The 16,472-nt window shown below is 41.5% G+C and overlaps 1 protein-coding gene and 1 long non-coding RNA gene across 3 annotated transcripts in view; one reads left to right on the forward strand and one right to left on the reverse strand.

The window, feature by feature from the left end:
* Positions 1-214: 214 nt before the first annotated feature.
* plagl2 (pleiomorphic adenoma gene-like 2) overlaps positions 215-16,472 on the reverse strand; it is a 29,395-nt gene continuing 13,137 nt past the window's right edge. The window contains exons 2-4 of one of the 2 annotated variants that reach the window (XM_066702275.1): positions 8,719-8,843; positions 7,627-8,075; positions 215-7,286 (exon numbers count right to left, since the gene is read on the reverse strand). In XM_066702275.1, the coding sequence (XP_066558372.1) occupies positions 5,993-7,286; positions 7,627-7,913 (1,581 nt within the window). In that variant the 5' untranslated portion in view covers positions 7,914-8,075; positions 8,719-8,843 and the 3' untranslated portion in view covers positions 215-5,992. Of the gene's footprint in view, positions 7,287-7,626; positions 8,080-8,718; positions 8,844-16,472 lie in introns of both variants that reach the window. The other variant, XM_066702274.1, reaches the window with a different exon arrangement.
* Positions 11,796-13,278, forward strand: LOC136748899 (uncharacterized). The gene is made up of 2 exons (XR_010816656.1): positions 11,796-12,014; positions 12,389-13,278. It is a non-coding gene; the product is annotated as an uncharacterized LOC136748899 (long non-coding RNA).

A 16,472-nucleotide genomic window follows, 5' to 3' on the forward strand; every position in this document is an offset into this window, starting at 1 on the left:
TTCTGTAGCTTCAAGGCACAGATTGTCTTCGACTAAATAAAGCAAGAGATGCAAAGCAGCCCCTATCACAGAGGCACAAGAGGGAATTATCTTGTTCATCTTATCTATAATTACCTCCAATTCTTGTTTGCATGTTTAATCATAAAGTTTGGAATTAAGTGTTAATTTGGATGCGTGTGGTTTGAAAGGTAAAACAATAACCGAGACCAGCATATTAAACCGTAGGTTTGTCTTTTAATCATTTTAACATAACACATGAAAAGTCAAAAGTACAATGTACTGTACAATAATAGGTTTTGCTGTAACTTTTTCTCTTTGGATCAACCAATATAAAAATCTGTCATCTTACATTGCAGCAATTGATTGCATGTGAAACCTTTTTAACAAAAAGCAGACATCTTTTTCATAAGTTTTTTTTCTTTCTCTGAAGCATTTTTTTTGTACAATTTCCCTGTAGTATGAAATGACCAAGCTATATAAAAATAGTGTGTGATGAATGCAAATATCCCATTTTTCCATTCACTTTTTCAGAGGTGGCAGTTATAGAGAATACTAAGTTAAAACAACTAGTTTCTAGACAGGATACACAAGGAACTTGGAATGCAAGACTTCACCATAAGCTAAAATATATAAAACTACATGTGGATTTTGTCTTCAACAGACAGTACCCAGTTTCTCATAATAAAGCAAAAAATGTATACATATATAGATTTTTTTTTTCTTTTTTTTTTTTTTTTGTTTAAATTGGATCCCTTCACGGTTTGTTCTGTACCTACTAGTACAAAAATATTTTAAGAGTAAGTGCAGTACTAATAGGTACATGGAGGTTAAGAACTGGCAGAACCAAAACAAGGTAGTCATACAGAATACAGCTCAACAGAAATTCAAAACCACCTTGAATGTGATTTAACTAATATGAAGACACGGACCCAGAGAGGCACTTCCAGATGACATGTTCTGACTCCATGAATTCCCTCGCCCGTCCGAAGAGTAATCGCAAAACCAGTAAACCAGGTAAGGCAGATCGTGGATGTGAAGCAGTAATGGTATTGGCACTTCTCAGTTGTCATGCAGGTTCATTAGTGTATATTTCATTGGATTGGATTTTTGGCATATTTCCCAATGGTTTCCAACCAGCACGGACTGAATATAATATGGCAAACTTGCTTGTTGGTTTGCATTTTAGTGTTGCCTGGATTGGCATAGGACCAGATGTTAATTGTGTTCCTAATTAAGGAAGAATTGTATCACCGTGCTCTTTCGCAGTTTTGTGTTGAAGTGTGACTTCAGCGTTGGAATGACGGTTCTCGTCTCCCTCTCTACCAGGATTCTTTGCATGCAGAAGAGTTGGCTAAAAGCTTCTTACAGTTTTGATGTGGTGTCCTAATCAATCATTTGAACTGCCACCAATCAAAGATAATCAAGGGGTTAGGATCCCTGTTAAGATTGGTTTAAACAAAACCCTTTACTGAGATGGCAGAGGTGTTTCATATGACAAAGATTATAGGAAGCTGTCAAAGGAGGTTCAATTAAATCTCCCAAATCAGCCTTATTTCTCAGTTCCAAGACAAACAAAAGTGCTTTTAAGATGTGTATTCCAGTATCAAATCTGCGTTATTCAGTCTCAATTGTATGTTGCATTCAGTTGGAAATGTTACAAATCAGAATATAGCATTTTTACTTAACATTATTAGATGTTTGTGGAGCTGTACTGGCAAGTTTATATAATACTACAGATTTTATATTTTGTATCCTTTTTTTTTGGCAGTGGCACGTCTTAAGTATATAAAAAGAGAGAGCAGCCGTGTGTATATTTAAGAAAATGGAAGAGATTAGGTAAACTGTTTTTGTCCTGTCAAATACTGTTGTTCTTAAAAAAATAAAAATAATAATAATAATTAAACAAAAAAGTACGAGGAGTAACTACACACATACCTAATGGTAGACGTACACACAACAAAAGAAGGCTATTTAAAAAGTAAAATCTTAACGGGTTTTAAAAGTGCTAGTTTAGAGAAGCTCACAGAAACCTTTGGAGGAAAAACAAAATGGATGCCTCAAGCTTCAGCCAAATAGCTACCACAGTGGGACATTGTGAGCAGATGCACTTATTCGGTTTGTTCGTTTTTAAAAAGGTGGGATGAAAAAACACCCATTTATAATTACTTGGTCTGTAAAGTTGTGAGCTGCTTTTTGATGGATACTTTGGCTTCGCTTCCCTTTAGAAGGGGATGGGGCTAACGCAAGTGGAGCCTTCAGTGAGCAGTTGTGTATTGTTTTTCCTCCCAGATTAAGTAAGAAAGATTCATGAGGTGATGTGTTGTCATTTTGAGGTCCTGCTTAATATACAGAAGAAAAAAACAAACAAAAGTAAGCAATATCACCTAATAGCTTTTCATGTTTCATATTTCCAGATTTGTGCACTCTAGGGTGGGGGGAGACAGCCACCCCATAATGTACATGCTTTCCACAGCAAAACACAATTGAAACGTTAGCAAACCATCCTGTTGTGGATAGAAGACTGGAATTCAACACTTCTCTAACTTTTATATCAAAGTAAAAACAATCTTAAATCTGTTTCATGGCCAGAGATGTACTGTGTCAGAATAGCTGGAATTTCATTTTTTGTCTCATCTTTTGAAAGACTGCTGATCACAGAGTAGAAATGAAATGCATTCTAGTGTTGCTGCTGCCTTCGAGAAGTGTGTGGGTCTTGTTTGCCACTCGGACATCAACTGGTCGCTCATTGTGGGTTATTAATATTATCCTGTCATCTGGAAGTAGTACAACTTGTCATAAGACAGCTCTTGTCATTTTCCTCATAATCTAACAAGCAGTCACCCAAATGGAATGGAGCAAATATGAATCAAACTAAACGTACTGTGAATGTAAACGTTCAGCATAGTCTAAGGTTTTTCCAAAAAGTACAAGCAGCAATGGAGTTTTATGGTATTTCTATTTATATTATTAACTGCTGTAAATACAAGTTCATAAAACAGTAGTGGTTCCTCAGCAAGCTTACAGTAGTAAGCAATTAATGTTGTGATGGCTGAAAAAATAAGTTATCGTGCGAAGCGGAGATGGAGTTTGTTTTTAACAGGTTGCTGAAGCAGTTTATAATGTATTTTTGGTTTTGCTTTCATTTCTCATCTGTCATGTTGTTTCCACCTGTAAAGCCGGCTCTAGGAGCTCACTTGTTACAGAGCAGGAAGAGAAGGGATTAAGTCCCATCTCCATAGAAAACAACTGAGGGTTGAAGCCCAGTAAAGCATACTTCTTTCTTTCATCATTGTACTGCCTCAGAATGAGACTTTGTGGAGTGCCTTGTCACTATATAATTTTTGTTCCTGTAGAACTCTCAATTATCTAATTAATCTAGTTATTTTTCTTAATTAGACCCTTTGATGACCGTTTTACTTTTACTTTACTTCTGTGGGTCTGGTTTGCTGGTAGCTATGCTATTAAAATCCAATCTGGTTCTTGTGAGTTATAGGCTGTACACTGTCACAATGCCGGGGAGATTCAATGCTGTTTTTAAAGGCATCCTCCACAAAGCATGATCCTCGAGTCGTTCTGATAGAGTGATCTCTACTGGCCAAAAGCGCATCAGAAAGCCTTTGACCACTTGCAAACTGCTTTCCTGTTTTGCAGCACTATTTACTGATTTATCCAAGCTGAACAGCACCCCTCAGATAAATAATGTATGTATGTATATGTATACATGTTTTAGTTAATTGTTAACCAAGGAAATCAGCCTAAAATTCTAAATCAATCAAATGGGGAATTCATCCAATCTAATTGGGCAAATTGTTCTCTTCATGGGAGAGGGACACATTATTTCTTTACATATACATTTTTTTTAAAGCACATCATAGACAATTATGCAACTGTATATCTGCCAATTCACAAACCATGTTCATTCTAATTTAGCTCCTATAAATGTAAGTTTAAAGAAAAAAATAAAGGCTAATACAGAAATCTAATACTTCATCCATCTTTAGAGCAATAAAACGCAAGATACACATGTAAACCTGCGTGGACACCAGTTACTCACTTTATACAACTACCTAAATTCAATTTACTGAAGAAAAGCAAATTATATATATTTTTGTTCGTACACTGCAAAATATTCTTATACAACTTTGTATCTGTTTAACTATTCACATATGTCAGGGTTATTATAATGAATTTCTAAAACTGCCTAAATTTTTTTATATATATATATATATATATATAAAATAAACGCAAGGTGGCCACCCAGAAACGCACAGCTCTGAAGATTGGCAAGGAGACAAAAAAATTAGTGGTGGAAGGAAGACATTGGATCAGGACAACAGAGGGTAAAGATAGTTGAGCTCAGGGATCAGGACTTTTCAAAACTGTGTAGTGTGTTTGTGTCTCTCTCTTCTTAGTGATATGACAATGAACCCAGTCTTCATTAGAGTGCTTTGTCTTTTGACACATTTTACATGCGTGGCAGGTGTTTAGATTGGGACTGTTGTCTTAATGCATCAGTTATTAGACTTCAAAAGGGGCATCTAAAATGTTTAGTGTAATTTATTCTAGACTTTGTTGCTTGCTATTCCAAAGGCAAAATATTATTTGATACGGACTTCCTCAGTGATAAACATTAAACTGACAGATTTACGTACAGGGCGATAAGCATCTTTCTACAATAACTTATCTTTTAGAGTAAAGCACGTGGTGGATAAGTTATTTAGTATATTATTATTAAAACATCACTGTAAAAAACATTACAGTGAATGCCCTTGGGTAGAAGAGTTCAGTATGGTCCACAGGTGTAATCTAAAAAGATAATTCTCAGGGGCTTGTACTGCAGGCACTTCTGTACTGTACTTTTACTGAGGACTAAACCTTTATGTAGTCAACTGCCCAGCCATGAGCATTAGGGCAACATGGGACAATGACGTATAGTCACAAAAGATAAAATGGTTTAATTCAAATTAGGGCCTTAATTACAGATGTAGGAGTGGTGTTTGTGGTCATAAGTATAATCACTTCATATATAGAAAAATTAAATACACCATTCTGCAGTTCTATTGTGTATTTTTAGTGAATACACCACTTTATTTAGGTGGTTGGAGAACTTTGATCCTTAAAGGCAAGGGGCTGCAAACAGGTGGAGTGTTTTCTGCGACATGAAGCTGACTTTTCGCATCTCCCGTCTGCATTATTCTCATAAGCCAGCCGCTCTGTCATTTCTCACAGTGTGTTCCTGTTGTAATCGCCTGAGTAACAAGTTTTGGGTTGTGTTTAAAAGAAAAAACATAATGCATGAAGTGCCTCATGTAAAAAAGTGCTTTTATTATTCAGAGAAAAGCTCCCAGTAATGTTTTTTTTTCCTCTCTAAGCTAAACCCTGGAATAGTTAAATGTATGTCGGTGTGGCTATATGTCTGTGTGGTATGAAAGCCCTGATCACAAGTTGTACCCTGATTATTTGAATACACAGAGGTGTGTACATTGGACATGAAACATCTTTGTTGCATTGGAAGCAGACTGTGTATGATGAATCTCTGCTGTCGTTGGGTTATTTTGCCACCTGTTCGTATCCTCTCATTCCTTCACTAATTTTTCATTCTGTGTTGTGCATGGAGCCCTTCCTAATAACCGGCTCTGGAGATCTGATCAAGAAAAGGTGGGGGGGACTGCTGGTGGTTTGTTTCACATTTAAAAAAAACTTCTAACTCTGGATCATACATTTCATCCACTTCAAACTAGCCTTTCAGAAAAGAAAGGTTATTTCATTATTTCTTTAAAGTCTTTTAAAAGATTACAGTATCGTACCTCCTTATCCATGCATTAATGCTGCCACCTAGCTGGAAAAAAAACAAAAAACAAAACAAAAAGCCTAATAAAAGCTTAAGTATAAAGGTTTTAGCTTCCTCCAGGCTCAAGAAAAGCTTTGTGCGCTTTAATTAAGGCTTCTATGTGTTCAAGTCTTAAGGTCGCATTCCCCTCGTAGCGGTGGCCTACTGAAATGCTTGGTGGAAGCGAGGCAGGGTGGTTGTGCTGAGGCTGCTGGTGAACACTGGAGGGAGAGAGTGGAGAGATCCGAGGCTTAAGCCACTCCCAGAGCCTTGGCTCTCTTGAGGTTGAGGTTGCAAAGAGGTAAGAGGAGGCTGGTGCTCCCCCTGGGAGGAGTAACCCATGACTAACCCACTAGAGGACATGGGCGGGCTGTACGGAGGCAGGTTCAGTGGCAGGAAGCCCAGCAGGTGGGAGAAGTCCATATTAGCAGCACAGAGAGACTCGGCAATGACGGCCGGGCTCTTGGACAGGAGGTGCTCCCCGGACAGGTCGTCTAGGGCCTGCTGGTGCTCCAGGCCGTCCTTGGGTGGAGAGGGATGGGACTCTGCGCAGGAGACGGGCAGCCCGCTCTGCAGATCCATGAGGAAGCTTTCCATTTCCACCTTGAGGGGCTTCTCCAGCAGGTATGAGGTAGATCCAAGCTGATACTTGGGTGGCTGGGGCTGCTGTGGTGGCGAGTGGTGGTGGTGGTGATGGTGGTGGTGGAGGGGGGAAGGGGAATCCATGGGGCAGCCCATTCCCATGGCGGCCAGTGAGTTCGGCACCAAGGTGTGCGAGTGTGACACTCCTGAGTTGGACATGACCTGGAGGTGTGGGTTGTACATGCCCATGGGGAAGCTGTTACTGAAGGGCTTGCCCATCATGTTGTCCTTGGAGGCAGCCATGCACATCATGGGGCTGAGCTCCTCCTTCACAGAGATGGGTGAGCCTGAGTTGAGGAGGCCTAGCATGTCGGGTGGCTCCGATTTGATCTTCAGGAGCTCCTGAGAGTGGCTCTTCTTGACGTGCCGGGTCAGGTGGTCCTTGCGGCCAAAGCGCTGGGCACAGTACTGGCACAGGAAGTCCTTGCGCCCCGTGTGTACAACCATGTGGCGCCGCACATCCTTGCGGGTGTAGAAGCGGCGGTCACAGTGGTCGCAGGGGTGCTTCTTCTCCTTGGTGCCGCCGGAGGACTTGCCCGAGTGGCTCTTGAGGTGCTCCAGCAGCACAGGCGTGCTCTCGTACGTCTGCAGGCACACTTTGCAGGTGAGGTCGCCACTGGTGGCAGCGTGCATGGCCACGTGCCGCTTGTAGCCCAGCTTGGTGTTGTAGTTCTTGCCACACTCCTCGCACTTGAAGGCCTCCTTGTTCGGGTCGTGGGTTTGGAGGTGGTTCTTCAGGTGATCTTTCCGGTGGAACATTTTCTCGCAGAAAGTGCACTGGTGTGTCTTCTGTGGAGAATGTGTGGCCATATGTCTGTTGAAGACAGGAAGAGGAGCCTTTGAGTGCAGATACATTTGCAATAGCCTAAGTCGATGTCAGTGCTTTGTATGAGCATTAAGGCATTTGAAGGGGGTCATGATGTTTATATGAAATATATATCCCCCAATATTATGCAGAGTTCCTGCACAGAGTTTATGGCAATGTAAATGGTAAGCAGTGTTAGTAATCAAACGGACAAGTGTTGGAGGTCAATATTTTGTGAATCTAATCTACAAACATCTACAAAAAGGCCAGTCTCTGCTGCTGCTGCTGCTGCTGCTGCTGCTGCTGTTCATGTGTTTTAATGGAGATCACCCTGCAGCATCGCTCTTACCTGAAAAGCTTGTATTTGGAGACAAAGGCCTTGGCACACTGGGGCTGAGAGCAGCGGAAGGGCTTCTCCCCAGAGTGACAGTAGGTATGTATACGGAGCTTGTCCTGCGTGCTGAAGAGGGCCCCGCACACAGGGCACTCGCTGCTCCTGGGCGTCCTGTCCTCTCTGTACTCTCTCTCTGCTCGCAGCGGCCTGCCGGCAAAAAGCTTGGTGGCGTTGCACACGTCCTCGTCCTCCGGCGTTATTGCGGTAATCTGGCCTTGGTCATCGGTGGCACCTGCTGCCATGGCAGCCTTAAGGGGCCGGGGCCATGAAAAGGCGGACGCTGCTGCCCCCCCTTCCAGGCTCTCGTGCGGCAACTCTGTAGGGAGCGGTTGCAGAGTGGTAGCGTGTGGAGGAGAGAAGAGGGGCTGGGGCAGACCAGCAGCACAGGCTTCAGTCACCAAAACCTGGCTTGAAGGAAACGAAATTGATGTTAGCCCTTCTTACACAGTCATTCAAAAATTCATAGCCATAGCATTCTGGTCAAAACCATGCACACACTGCTCTTGCTTTGAGTCTTGTGAATGGTCTTCTGGTTTAGTCAAATACATTCGGTGGTGTCAGAGGAGGTTTTTAGGACCATCCAGGGTTTTAAAATTCCTGTCAAGTTTTTTGTCTCTACTAATAATACTATGCAGTCTTAAGTACTGGTGTTTCACAATTGGTGTGTAAACCAATTAAATCGCTTTTCCCCTAAACAATATTCAGTTCTTCAATTCTAAAAACTGTGGCCTGAGGTCTTTAATTTGGTTTTGGGAAATTGCATATACAGACTTCTTCTTGTACTTAATAGCAGTGACAGACATTGACGATTATAGTACTTTTCAAGTTGGGACAGGCATGTTTCAGGTCTTATCACTGTCACTGGCTGTCAAAGGCAAGGCTTGACTGAGTCAATACAGGTAAAGTACACCAACGACTTGAGGTGGAGTCTTGGGGAAAATTCCATTGCGTGTGACTTCTGCTCAGTTATTTCCCCCTCTTTTTCCTGCATATGGAAAATTGGAGGCAGACATGACTGAGCATTTCAAAACAGGTGAGAGCCTTTACCTTCTATAAATGAGGGGAAGAGGGGGGGATCTCCAAAACTGTGCTGTGAGGTTCTCTCTCACCCAGTCCCAACAGTGATAGCTGGGGGTGAGCACAGCAGGGCACTGCTACACATCTTTATTACCCTGCAGTAAAGAAGAACAGGACATTAGGTGAATCGGAGGTAAACAAACAAAACTGAACAAACTACTTTGATCAAGTTTGCACACAATAACTACACCACAGTTTAGAAGAATCGCAGTAGTATGACTACTAGTACCTGGTACTTGTCCGTGTATTCATTATTTATCAGACATCTTTGGTCAAGGTGAAATTTACTCTTTTACATCATAGATTATTTTGTTTACTTTAAAAGTGTTGAGCTCAATGGTATGACTGCAATTAAAGAAATAATGTTGCTCTGCCAACAGATTTTTTTAACCAGTTGTATTGTGTTTCCAAATCTGTAACCTTGTGTATAATTTAATAGTGTGTTCATGTACTCATACTTCAGGATTTTGGTTTCCCATCCAAACACACCTTTGAAATGAACCAAACTGAACTGCCGCGACCATTACCTGCAATGAATCAGGCTCTTTCAACAATCTCCGGTTGTTAAGAGTGGTTCTAGATACATTCACGATGTGATGAATGAATGATGAATTACTTTTTTCAATATCATTAGAGTTTTTGTCAATTATTAACAAAAAAAGAATGCAATCCATCCACTCATGTGTCCACTTCCACTTCACAATTGTTCCAGCCATGACATTGGGAAAAAGTGCACAGTGACATTTTGGTTCCGTGACCCCTCGACGACCCCCTGAACAGTGAAGACATTCTGGAATGGAATGCCTGAGAACTAGTCCCCCTGAGTCCCCCGCCATGGCAGGACGTCAGAGAGGGGTTGCCCCCAATAATCTGCTCCCATCCTTCCCCAGGGTGGTCCGATAATGTCTCTGTCGGAATTTGAATAATTACGCCAGTTCCTCCAGCTTCACATATCCTGGGAGATATGATCAGCTAAGAGGAGCTGACAGCTGGAATACCCCCTGCCCTGTGTGCAGCATGATTACATAGCCATCACACAGCAGGCAGGGTGGAAGAAAATGACATCTTCCCCATTCACTGGCACAAGGAAGTACGGCCTATTGTTACATGGGCAGGGACTGCATACCGAACATTCTCCCATTTAATCAGGGGATTTTCAAGGGTCTTCAAATCAAAAAAGTGAAAATATTAAAGCAGGCCCTTTGTCCTGCATCTTTTTAACACATAGCTTCCAAGCCTGAATCGCTACATTGACCAATAACATCCATAACCCATTCAATTAAGTCTTGAAGAGCTCAGTCAGAAGACTGCAGCACCTGCAGGACTAGAAGGGAATTACAGGGAATTACTCCGTGTTACATTGAAATGCCTCCCCAACCCACTTCCTTCTTTTCTTCTGCAGTATAATGTCAGTAAATGCTTCTACTTTAAAAGACACGAGAACCTCGAATTACTTTCTGTAACAGGCAGGGATGTAGCTCCAGGGGAGTGTATTTGTTAGTAGGGCCGAGTGAGTAGAGTTTACAGGTATTTTGGTTTCAAACTCTTCCATCAACAAAAGAGATTGACAGGTCATGGCAATACTATGACTGCTCCCCTAGATGGCAGTAAGCATTATTTCATTTCACAGTCTGCTCAAGTATAGTTTCATTGCCTTCAGTAATTGTAGGTCCTTTAGGCTTAACCTTGAGATTCCTCTCAATAATGGTCCTGCAGGAGACGGCCACCAGTAGTATCATTCACCATTGGCTAGGACATCAGCTCTATTGTAATTCAGCACTTTTCAAAAGAAGCTCGTCTATAGCTGACAGTGCAGTATGAAAGAGCAAACAGAGAAATGAGAGAAAGTAACCTGAGGAAATTACTGAGAATGATACAAACCCCCATAACCACAAAACAAAAGAATGAGAAATAACATCCCCAGCACCTCAACTGTACACAAGCTAGGTGAAAGCAGGGGACGCAGCTTGGAGCGCAACAGGGAGAAGGGGCGGGGCACTCCAACACTGAAGCCTGCCTTTAGTGATAGTTCAGTGACTCCAATGAACAGGATGTCAAGTCATGCTTTAGTGACCACATTGACACAAAGTGACAGGAGAGGAAGGGAAAAGACTGTTAGAGGCAGATCTAACGAGGGGAGGGGGAGGGGGGATGGGTTGGGTATTATCTGTTCTTTTCCACTGAACAACAGCTACTTGCAGAGCCGGCAATGGCCTCCTTGCTAAGCTAACAAACAAACAAAATCTACATCTTCCACCCAAGCCCACACTCCAAAATGGCGTGTTGGACCTTGCAGCTGCATTGATATTCGGATGGGGACGAGCTCTAGGGAATGGTCGAGTAAGTCTCTAGTATCCAAGAGGCTCCATAGCTCTCAAAGGGTTCTCCCGGTCAAACACAACTTACTTAAACAAAGTTCATGCCGCCAACTGCTTCCTCAGCCAGCCGGAGGCTCCCTTTGTTGTCCATCTAAAAGCAAAGGTAAAAATGCTGGTGTTGTTTTCTTGAAGGTTGATGAATGCGCTGAGGAAGGAACAAAAGAACCACCTCGTTCCACTATTTACTTTTAGGCTTCCCCCTCCATTTCCTCCCCCACTGGTAACCCGTACTTCACAATTCATTATTCACTGTCCCTGGTCATTCCTCCACCTCACAAAATGCTGATCTCTCGCTGCCTCCTGAAAGGCCTTTTAAACTGTTTAAAATGGTGGGGGGGGAGCATTTAATCAGTACATCCCCTTTCTATGGAACACGACTGCAATTCTGATTAGGAGCACCGGCATCGGAGTCAGAGTCTTTTCATTTGTCTTTTTTGAAACCTACATGTGCATCTGCTTATTTGTAGGTGGATTATGCATTTCTTTTAATTATCATTCATTATATTCTGTTGTAAGCCCAAATCTTGCATAAACAGCCCTACACTTATGGCAACATGTTTGGGATCTTGAAGCTTGGATGAAAATATACAACTTTACATAGTGATATACAAGAATAAATTATATTGAATTGTGTTCTTACCCCTATAGGTTTTCATCTGATCAATCTAACCAGCACACTTTAATCTTGTCATTTATTCCTTCAGCAGTGTTTCGATTCTATCTCCACCTGACCTGGCCAAGTGTCTCCTCAGTGGGGTGTAGTGTGAAGAATTGAAGCTGTTTGGAACTCAGAACTAGAACTTGCCTTATATATCACAAGACCTGCAGACCCCAAATACCAGGAAGTGAAAGGACTCTCTCATAGGACAGCATACGATAGTTGTGCAGGTACAAAAATGCATTGTTTGGTGGATTGTAACAACAGGAGCTCACCAACGCAGGAGCTTCACAATGAAAAAGGGTCTGAGGATCTGAACTTGTCTTTGGTCATATTTGTGTTTGTATGAATGAAAAAAAAAAACTGTGAAGTTTAACTACTGCCACTGACTTCAGTGTTCATAACGATCTCACAATGAAATGGCTTTGTTTTCTAAATATAGTACCTATTGATACATATACAGAACATGGATACACTGGTCTGTTCTTGAAAATACATTTATTTTTCCTTTCACTGTTAGTAATGGATGTTTCAATATTTTCGCAGTTTGAATTGTTATTAATCTCATCAGCGTATTTACTTTTCTGTTTTGTTGTATCCACAGACACAAGATGGTATTGTAACTGAAGAAGCAGCGCATCATTTCCTGTAGAGGTTAGCAACATAGAATATTATACCGACAGAAGTTGGAGAGGAAGGAAGGACACAAAAAGACATGCCTAACCAATACTTGTCACATAAGATTTACTGACAACAGGATGACAATGCCTGTCTGTGCTTCAAAATCTGAATAAATAGCAATAATTAAAAACTGTGAATGCTACAACTACAGAATAGACCAGTTAACAGTAAAACATCCTACTGCAACAATCACCTATCACACTGGATGACCTGAAAGAGGATGGGGATAAAATACACATTGTTGATTTCATTTTCGTTTTCTCCCTCAACGGTCATCTGTGGTACACAATGGCAGAATTTCATTTCCTGACACGTTTTGTTTGAGTGCTTCTGTGTTTTGTTTTTTAAACATAGTATTTCTCAAACAGGACGACCTGGTTTTCCTGAAAGTAATTGTAAACGTTTAAGCACAAAGTAAGATACAGAAATATATATATGGCCTAAAGCACATTTTGGTGCAACATTATTTAGTAATCATGACCACACTAATAAAATGTTTAAACCATGACCTAACTATTATAATGGTGTGATGTATTGTCACACCAGAACATGCTTTGGACAATATATATCCTAAATGTTTTTCTTTTTTTCCTTGAATACTGTTTTGGAAAATGAGCAGGGGGTTATTTGGAGGCAAAAGAAAGAAAGGGAAGCAAATTGTGTACCACAGATAAAAGCTATGCTCCAAAAGGCTTTAAGATTGTGCTGGTTTTCCTCTCTGCACAATGTGACAAGGGTTCCATTCTCAGGCAGTACTCATGTGAATATTTGCACTTTTTTCTTGTTGACAAATAAATATGCGTTTCAAACTTCTGCCAGTACAGCATACAGCTTTTCCACTTTTGCATGCCAGGTAATTTTTGCATGAGGGACGGCACTGCACTACAGAAAGCCATGTGAAATTATCAAGAGCTGACGAAGTGAGATACACTTCTAAAGAACAACCAAGATGGAGTGATTGGTCACGCAAGACCAGCTGTACATTGTAATTTGTAACTGTAGGTTTTACATCCAAATGATCATAAGACAGATTTTCATAATAATCTAAAGGGGGGTGTTGAGTGACTGAAGTCCACTGTCTAGCATACAGGGTACAGTATCAGATCTCAAAAGCGGTGGATGGTGTACGTGTTAAGTGTCGCAATTAAAATGTCACGTCAAGCAATTGGCCGAAGGGGATCTGAAAGGGAAAAAGTCTTATTCTTGCATTCTCACAAAGAATTGTGAACTACCTGCAAAAAGGCTGAATCACTGTCCAGCAAACTGTGAAAAGTCAATTTTAATGAACAGTATTTATTCAATTGAATAACCCAACAAACCCTTAATGGCGTTAACAGATTACAGAGTACCCATGTGCAGTATTATTCCGAATAAATTTAAACCAGACAATATGTATTCCTTTCAGTGCCAAAAAAGTTTTGCTTAACACATCTCCGCCCCCACCGCCCACTTGTCATTCATTTTATATAATTAAAAGCAGCAATTAATTTTCTAAATCTGAGTCAATTGGAGCTTGCATTCTCTGCCAAGATCTTCCAGATTGCACAGCGATGCTCGCATCCTGTCACACAACAGGCCTGGGTACCTCACCTGCACTTCCATTCACAGATCCACAGATAAACCTGTCCTCTTCACACCTGTACAGGAAAGTCAGTTTGGGGTGTAGAGAGGACTTGAATTTCCAAATTCTGTTGACAATATCAGGTCTTTCCAGCAATCATGTTCATCTGCCAATCAAGGGACCTAACATGCATCAATTACAAAATGCAGTTCACTTCACAGCACTGAATTTTTTTTTTTTTGCTATAGAATTACCCATTATTCCGGGAAACACTTTAATATTTAAGGAAATGAAATGATTTAGATCGCGGTGTGTTCCCAATTTTTCTTGTTAAATCATCTCACACAGATTTGAAAGAGTTATCCAGCCTTTGTGTCGGTTCTTAACCATGAATGAAACAATGGAGGTGCTGAGGGATATACGAGATAATCGCTTCGGAAGCCATTTGTCAACTTTTTTTTTTCTTCTTCTTCTTCCTTCAGGCTAAAAAGGTTTGCGTAGAAGACAGCCACAGTGCACAAAGTGTGTCTGTTGAACCACAAAGCCTGTAAAACCACAATCTCATTCTCCAGCAGATCTGCGCATTGCCATCCACTGTCACCTGACGGATGAAGTCTGACCACTTCAAGGCGATGAACTCGCTTGGTGCAACGGTGACGCAAGGAATAATCTTCAACATTTACCCAAATGGTATGACCTAGTTTTCCAACATCAAAACGTAATGAATGAAAACAACAAACAAACAAAAACCCACTGCATTTGAGATTACCATCAGCCCAGGTCCTCCTGACCATTAAATAATACTGGAACAATAAGGCAAAAAGTAAGAGACATTTTAAAATTACACACCTCTCATATGTTGTGGAAAATACATATACTTATGTTGCATACGACAACTTAATTCTTTCATGCTAAGCAAAGTCAATCTAAAAGCCTACAATTTTCCACTTTCAGTCGTATCGGCAGTTCAGTCGTGTGAAATGTTTAATCAGACTTCGTAGGCATTCCCTCTCTGGCAGGGAGTGAGATTCCCCTTGACCACAATCTGGGCAAGACCCTGTAACCCGTAGAGATGGTCTGCTACCCAAGGATGTGTGATCTATCAAGGAAATCGTCCTGGAGAGCTGGCGCACAGAACAAACGACAACCGTTTAAACACCAACAATAGCTAGACAGTGGATGGCATGCGAATTGTAATTACAGAACATGAATCAGGCACCCTTTGCCGGTGATGCCAACCCAAACACCCGCAAATCAGCAAGCTCATTAGGGTGATTTTATTTTAGACTTTTTTTCTATGCCTCTGCGGTTGCTGCAGCAGCGGTACATCAGATGCCATTCACCCGTCCGCACTGTGTTTGAGAAATACCAAAATAAACAAGCTAGATTAAAGTGGCCCAGAAGAGACTTCGCACGGCACCACATCTGGCCCCCTGAGCTTCACCTTGTCCCCAGCTGTGTTTTCATGATCGCCTGGCATCTGTTTGAGTTTGATTCACATGAAAACAGTCTCCCCCTCTCAGGCGCGCATGTTTTTTTTTTTGTTCTTAAACCCAATATTAACCACAATCGTTTGTGAGAAGAGTGGGTCCCGCCTCTGTCACGCCTCACCCCCGAGTCAGCAGCCCTCTTCCTTGGTCTATCACTGTTCGAACTAGCGACATTACATTTCAAACAGACCTAGTACTGGGAAGCAAGATCGATGACCATTTAAAGTAGCACACTCCCCCCAAAAAAGCAGTTATACAAATTAACAGAAGATGCAAATTTGTTTTTCAGTATTCCCTGGCTCTGGAATGACAGTGTAAAATGGTGAAGTAAAGGAAAACAAGTGGCCTTGATTGTGGATCCCTGCTGCTGTGGCCTCACAATGGCCAATTTATACTTGCATATTAATACTGCTTTCAATATTCTGGCAAGACATCTGTTCTGCATACAGCTTTAGAGCTAATTAACAATTAACAGGCCTCAGAATTGCGATTAAATTAACTCCAATTCACTCCCCTATTTTGAAGAAACAATGCAATGAGAGGCAGCCTGTTAAACGTCTCACCTATCACTGGGACGTACAGGAAACGTGGACCTGAAGTTTCTCACGTACAACAGACCGCTCTCCTGGCTTACAGAGTCATGGCTGGTAAGTGATGTAATGCTGCTCTGTGGTGGCGGGGGCTATTTGCTCTAATGAGTGTGTGCAGGACTTGATGTTGTGTCAGGCCTTGAAACCTGAAATAGTTGTTTAAACTTCCTAAACCAGAGGAAGTGTGAAGCCCAGGCCACCTCTGACCATGGATTCATACTGAATTCTGTCCTGCAAAGACATGGGAGACTATGGGCCTAAGGGTCAGAGAGAGCTTTGAAGTCTTAATGTTGCCAATTGCGTTGGGTATTTATAGCTAGAGTACACCTAGGGGAAGGGTTGTTCCATTTCGTAGTGTAAGCAAAA

This window comes from Amia ocellicauda, chromosome 4, assembly GCF_036373705.1.
Source record: "Amia ocellicauda isolate fAmiCal2 chromosome 4, fAmiCal2.hap1, whole genome shotgun sequence".
NCBI classification, from domain to species: Eukaryota; Metazoa; Chordata; class Actinopteri; order Amiiformes; family Amiidae; genus Amia; species Amia ocellicauda.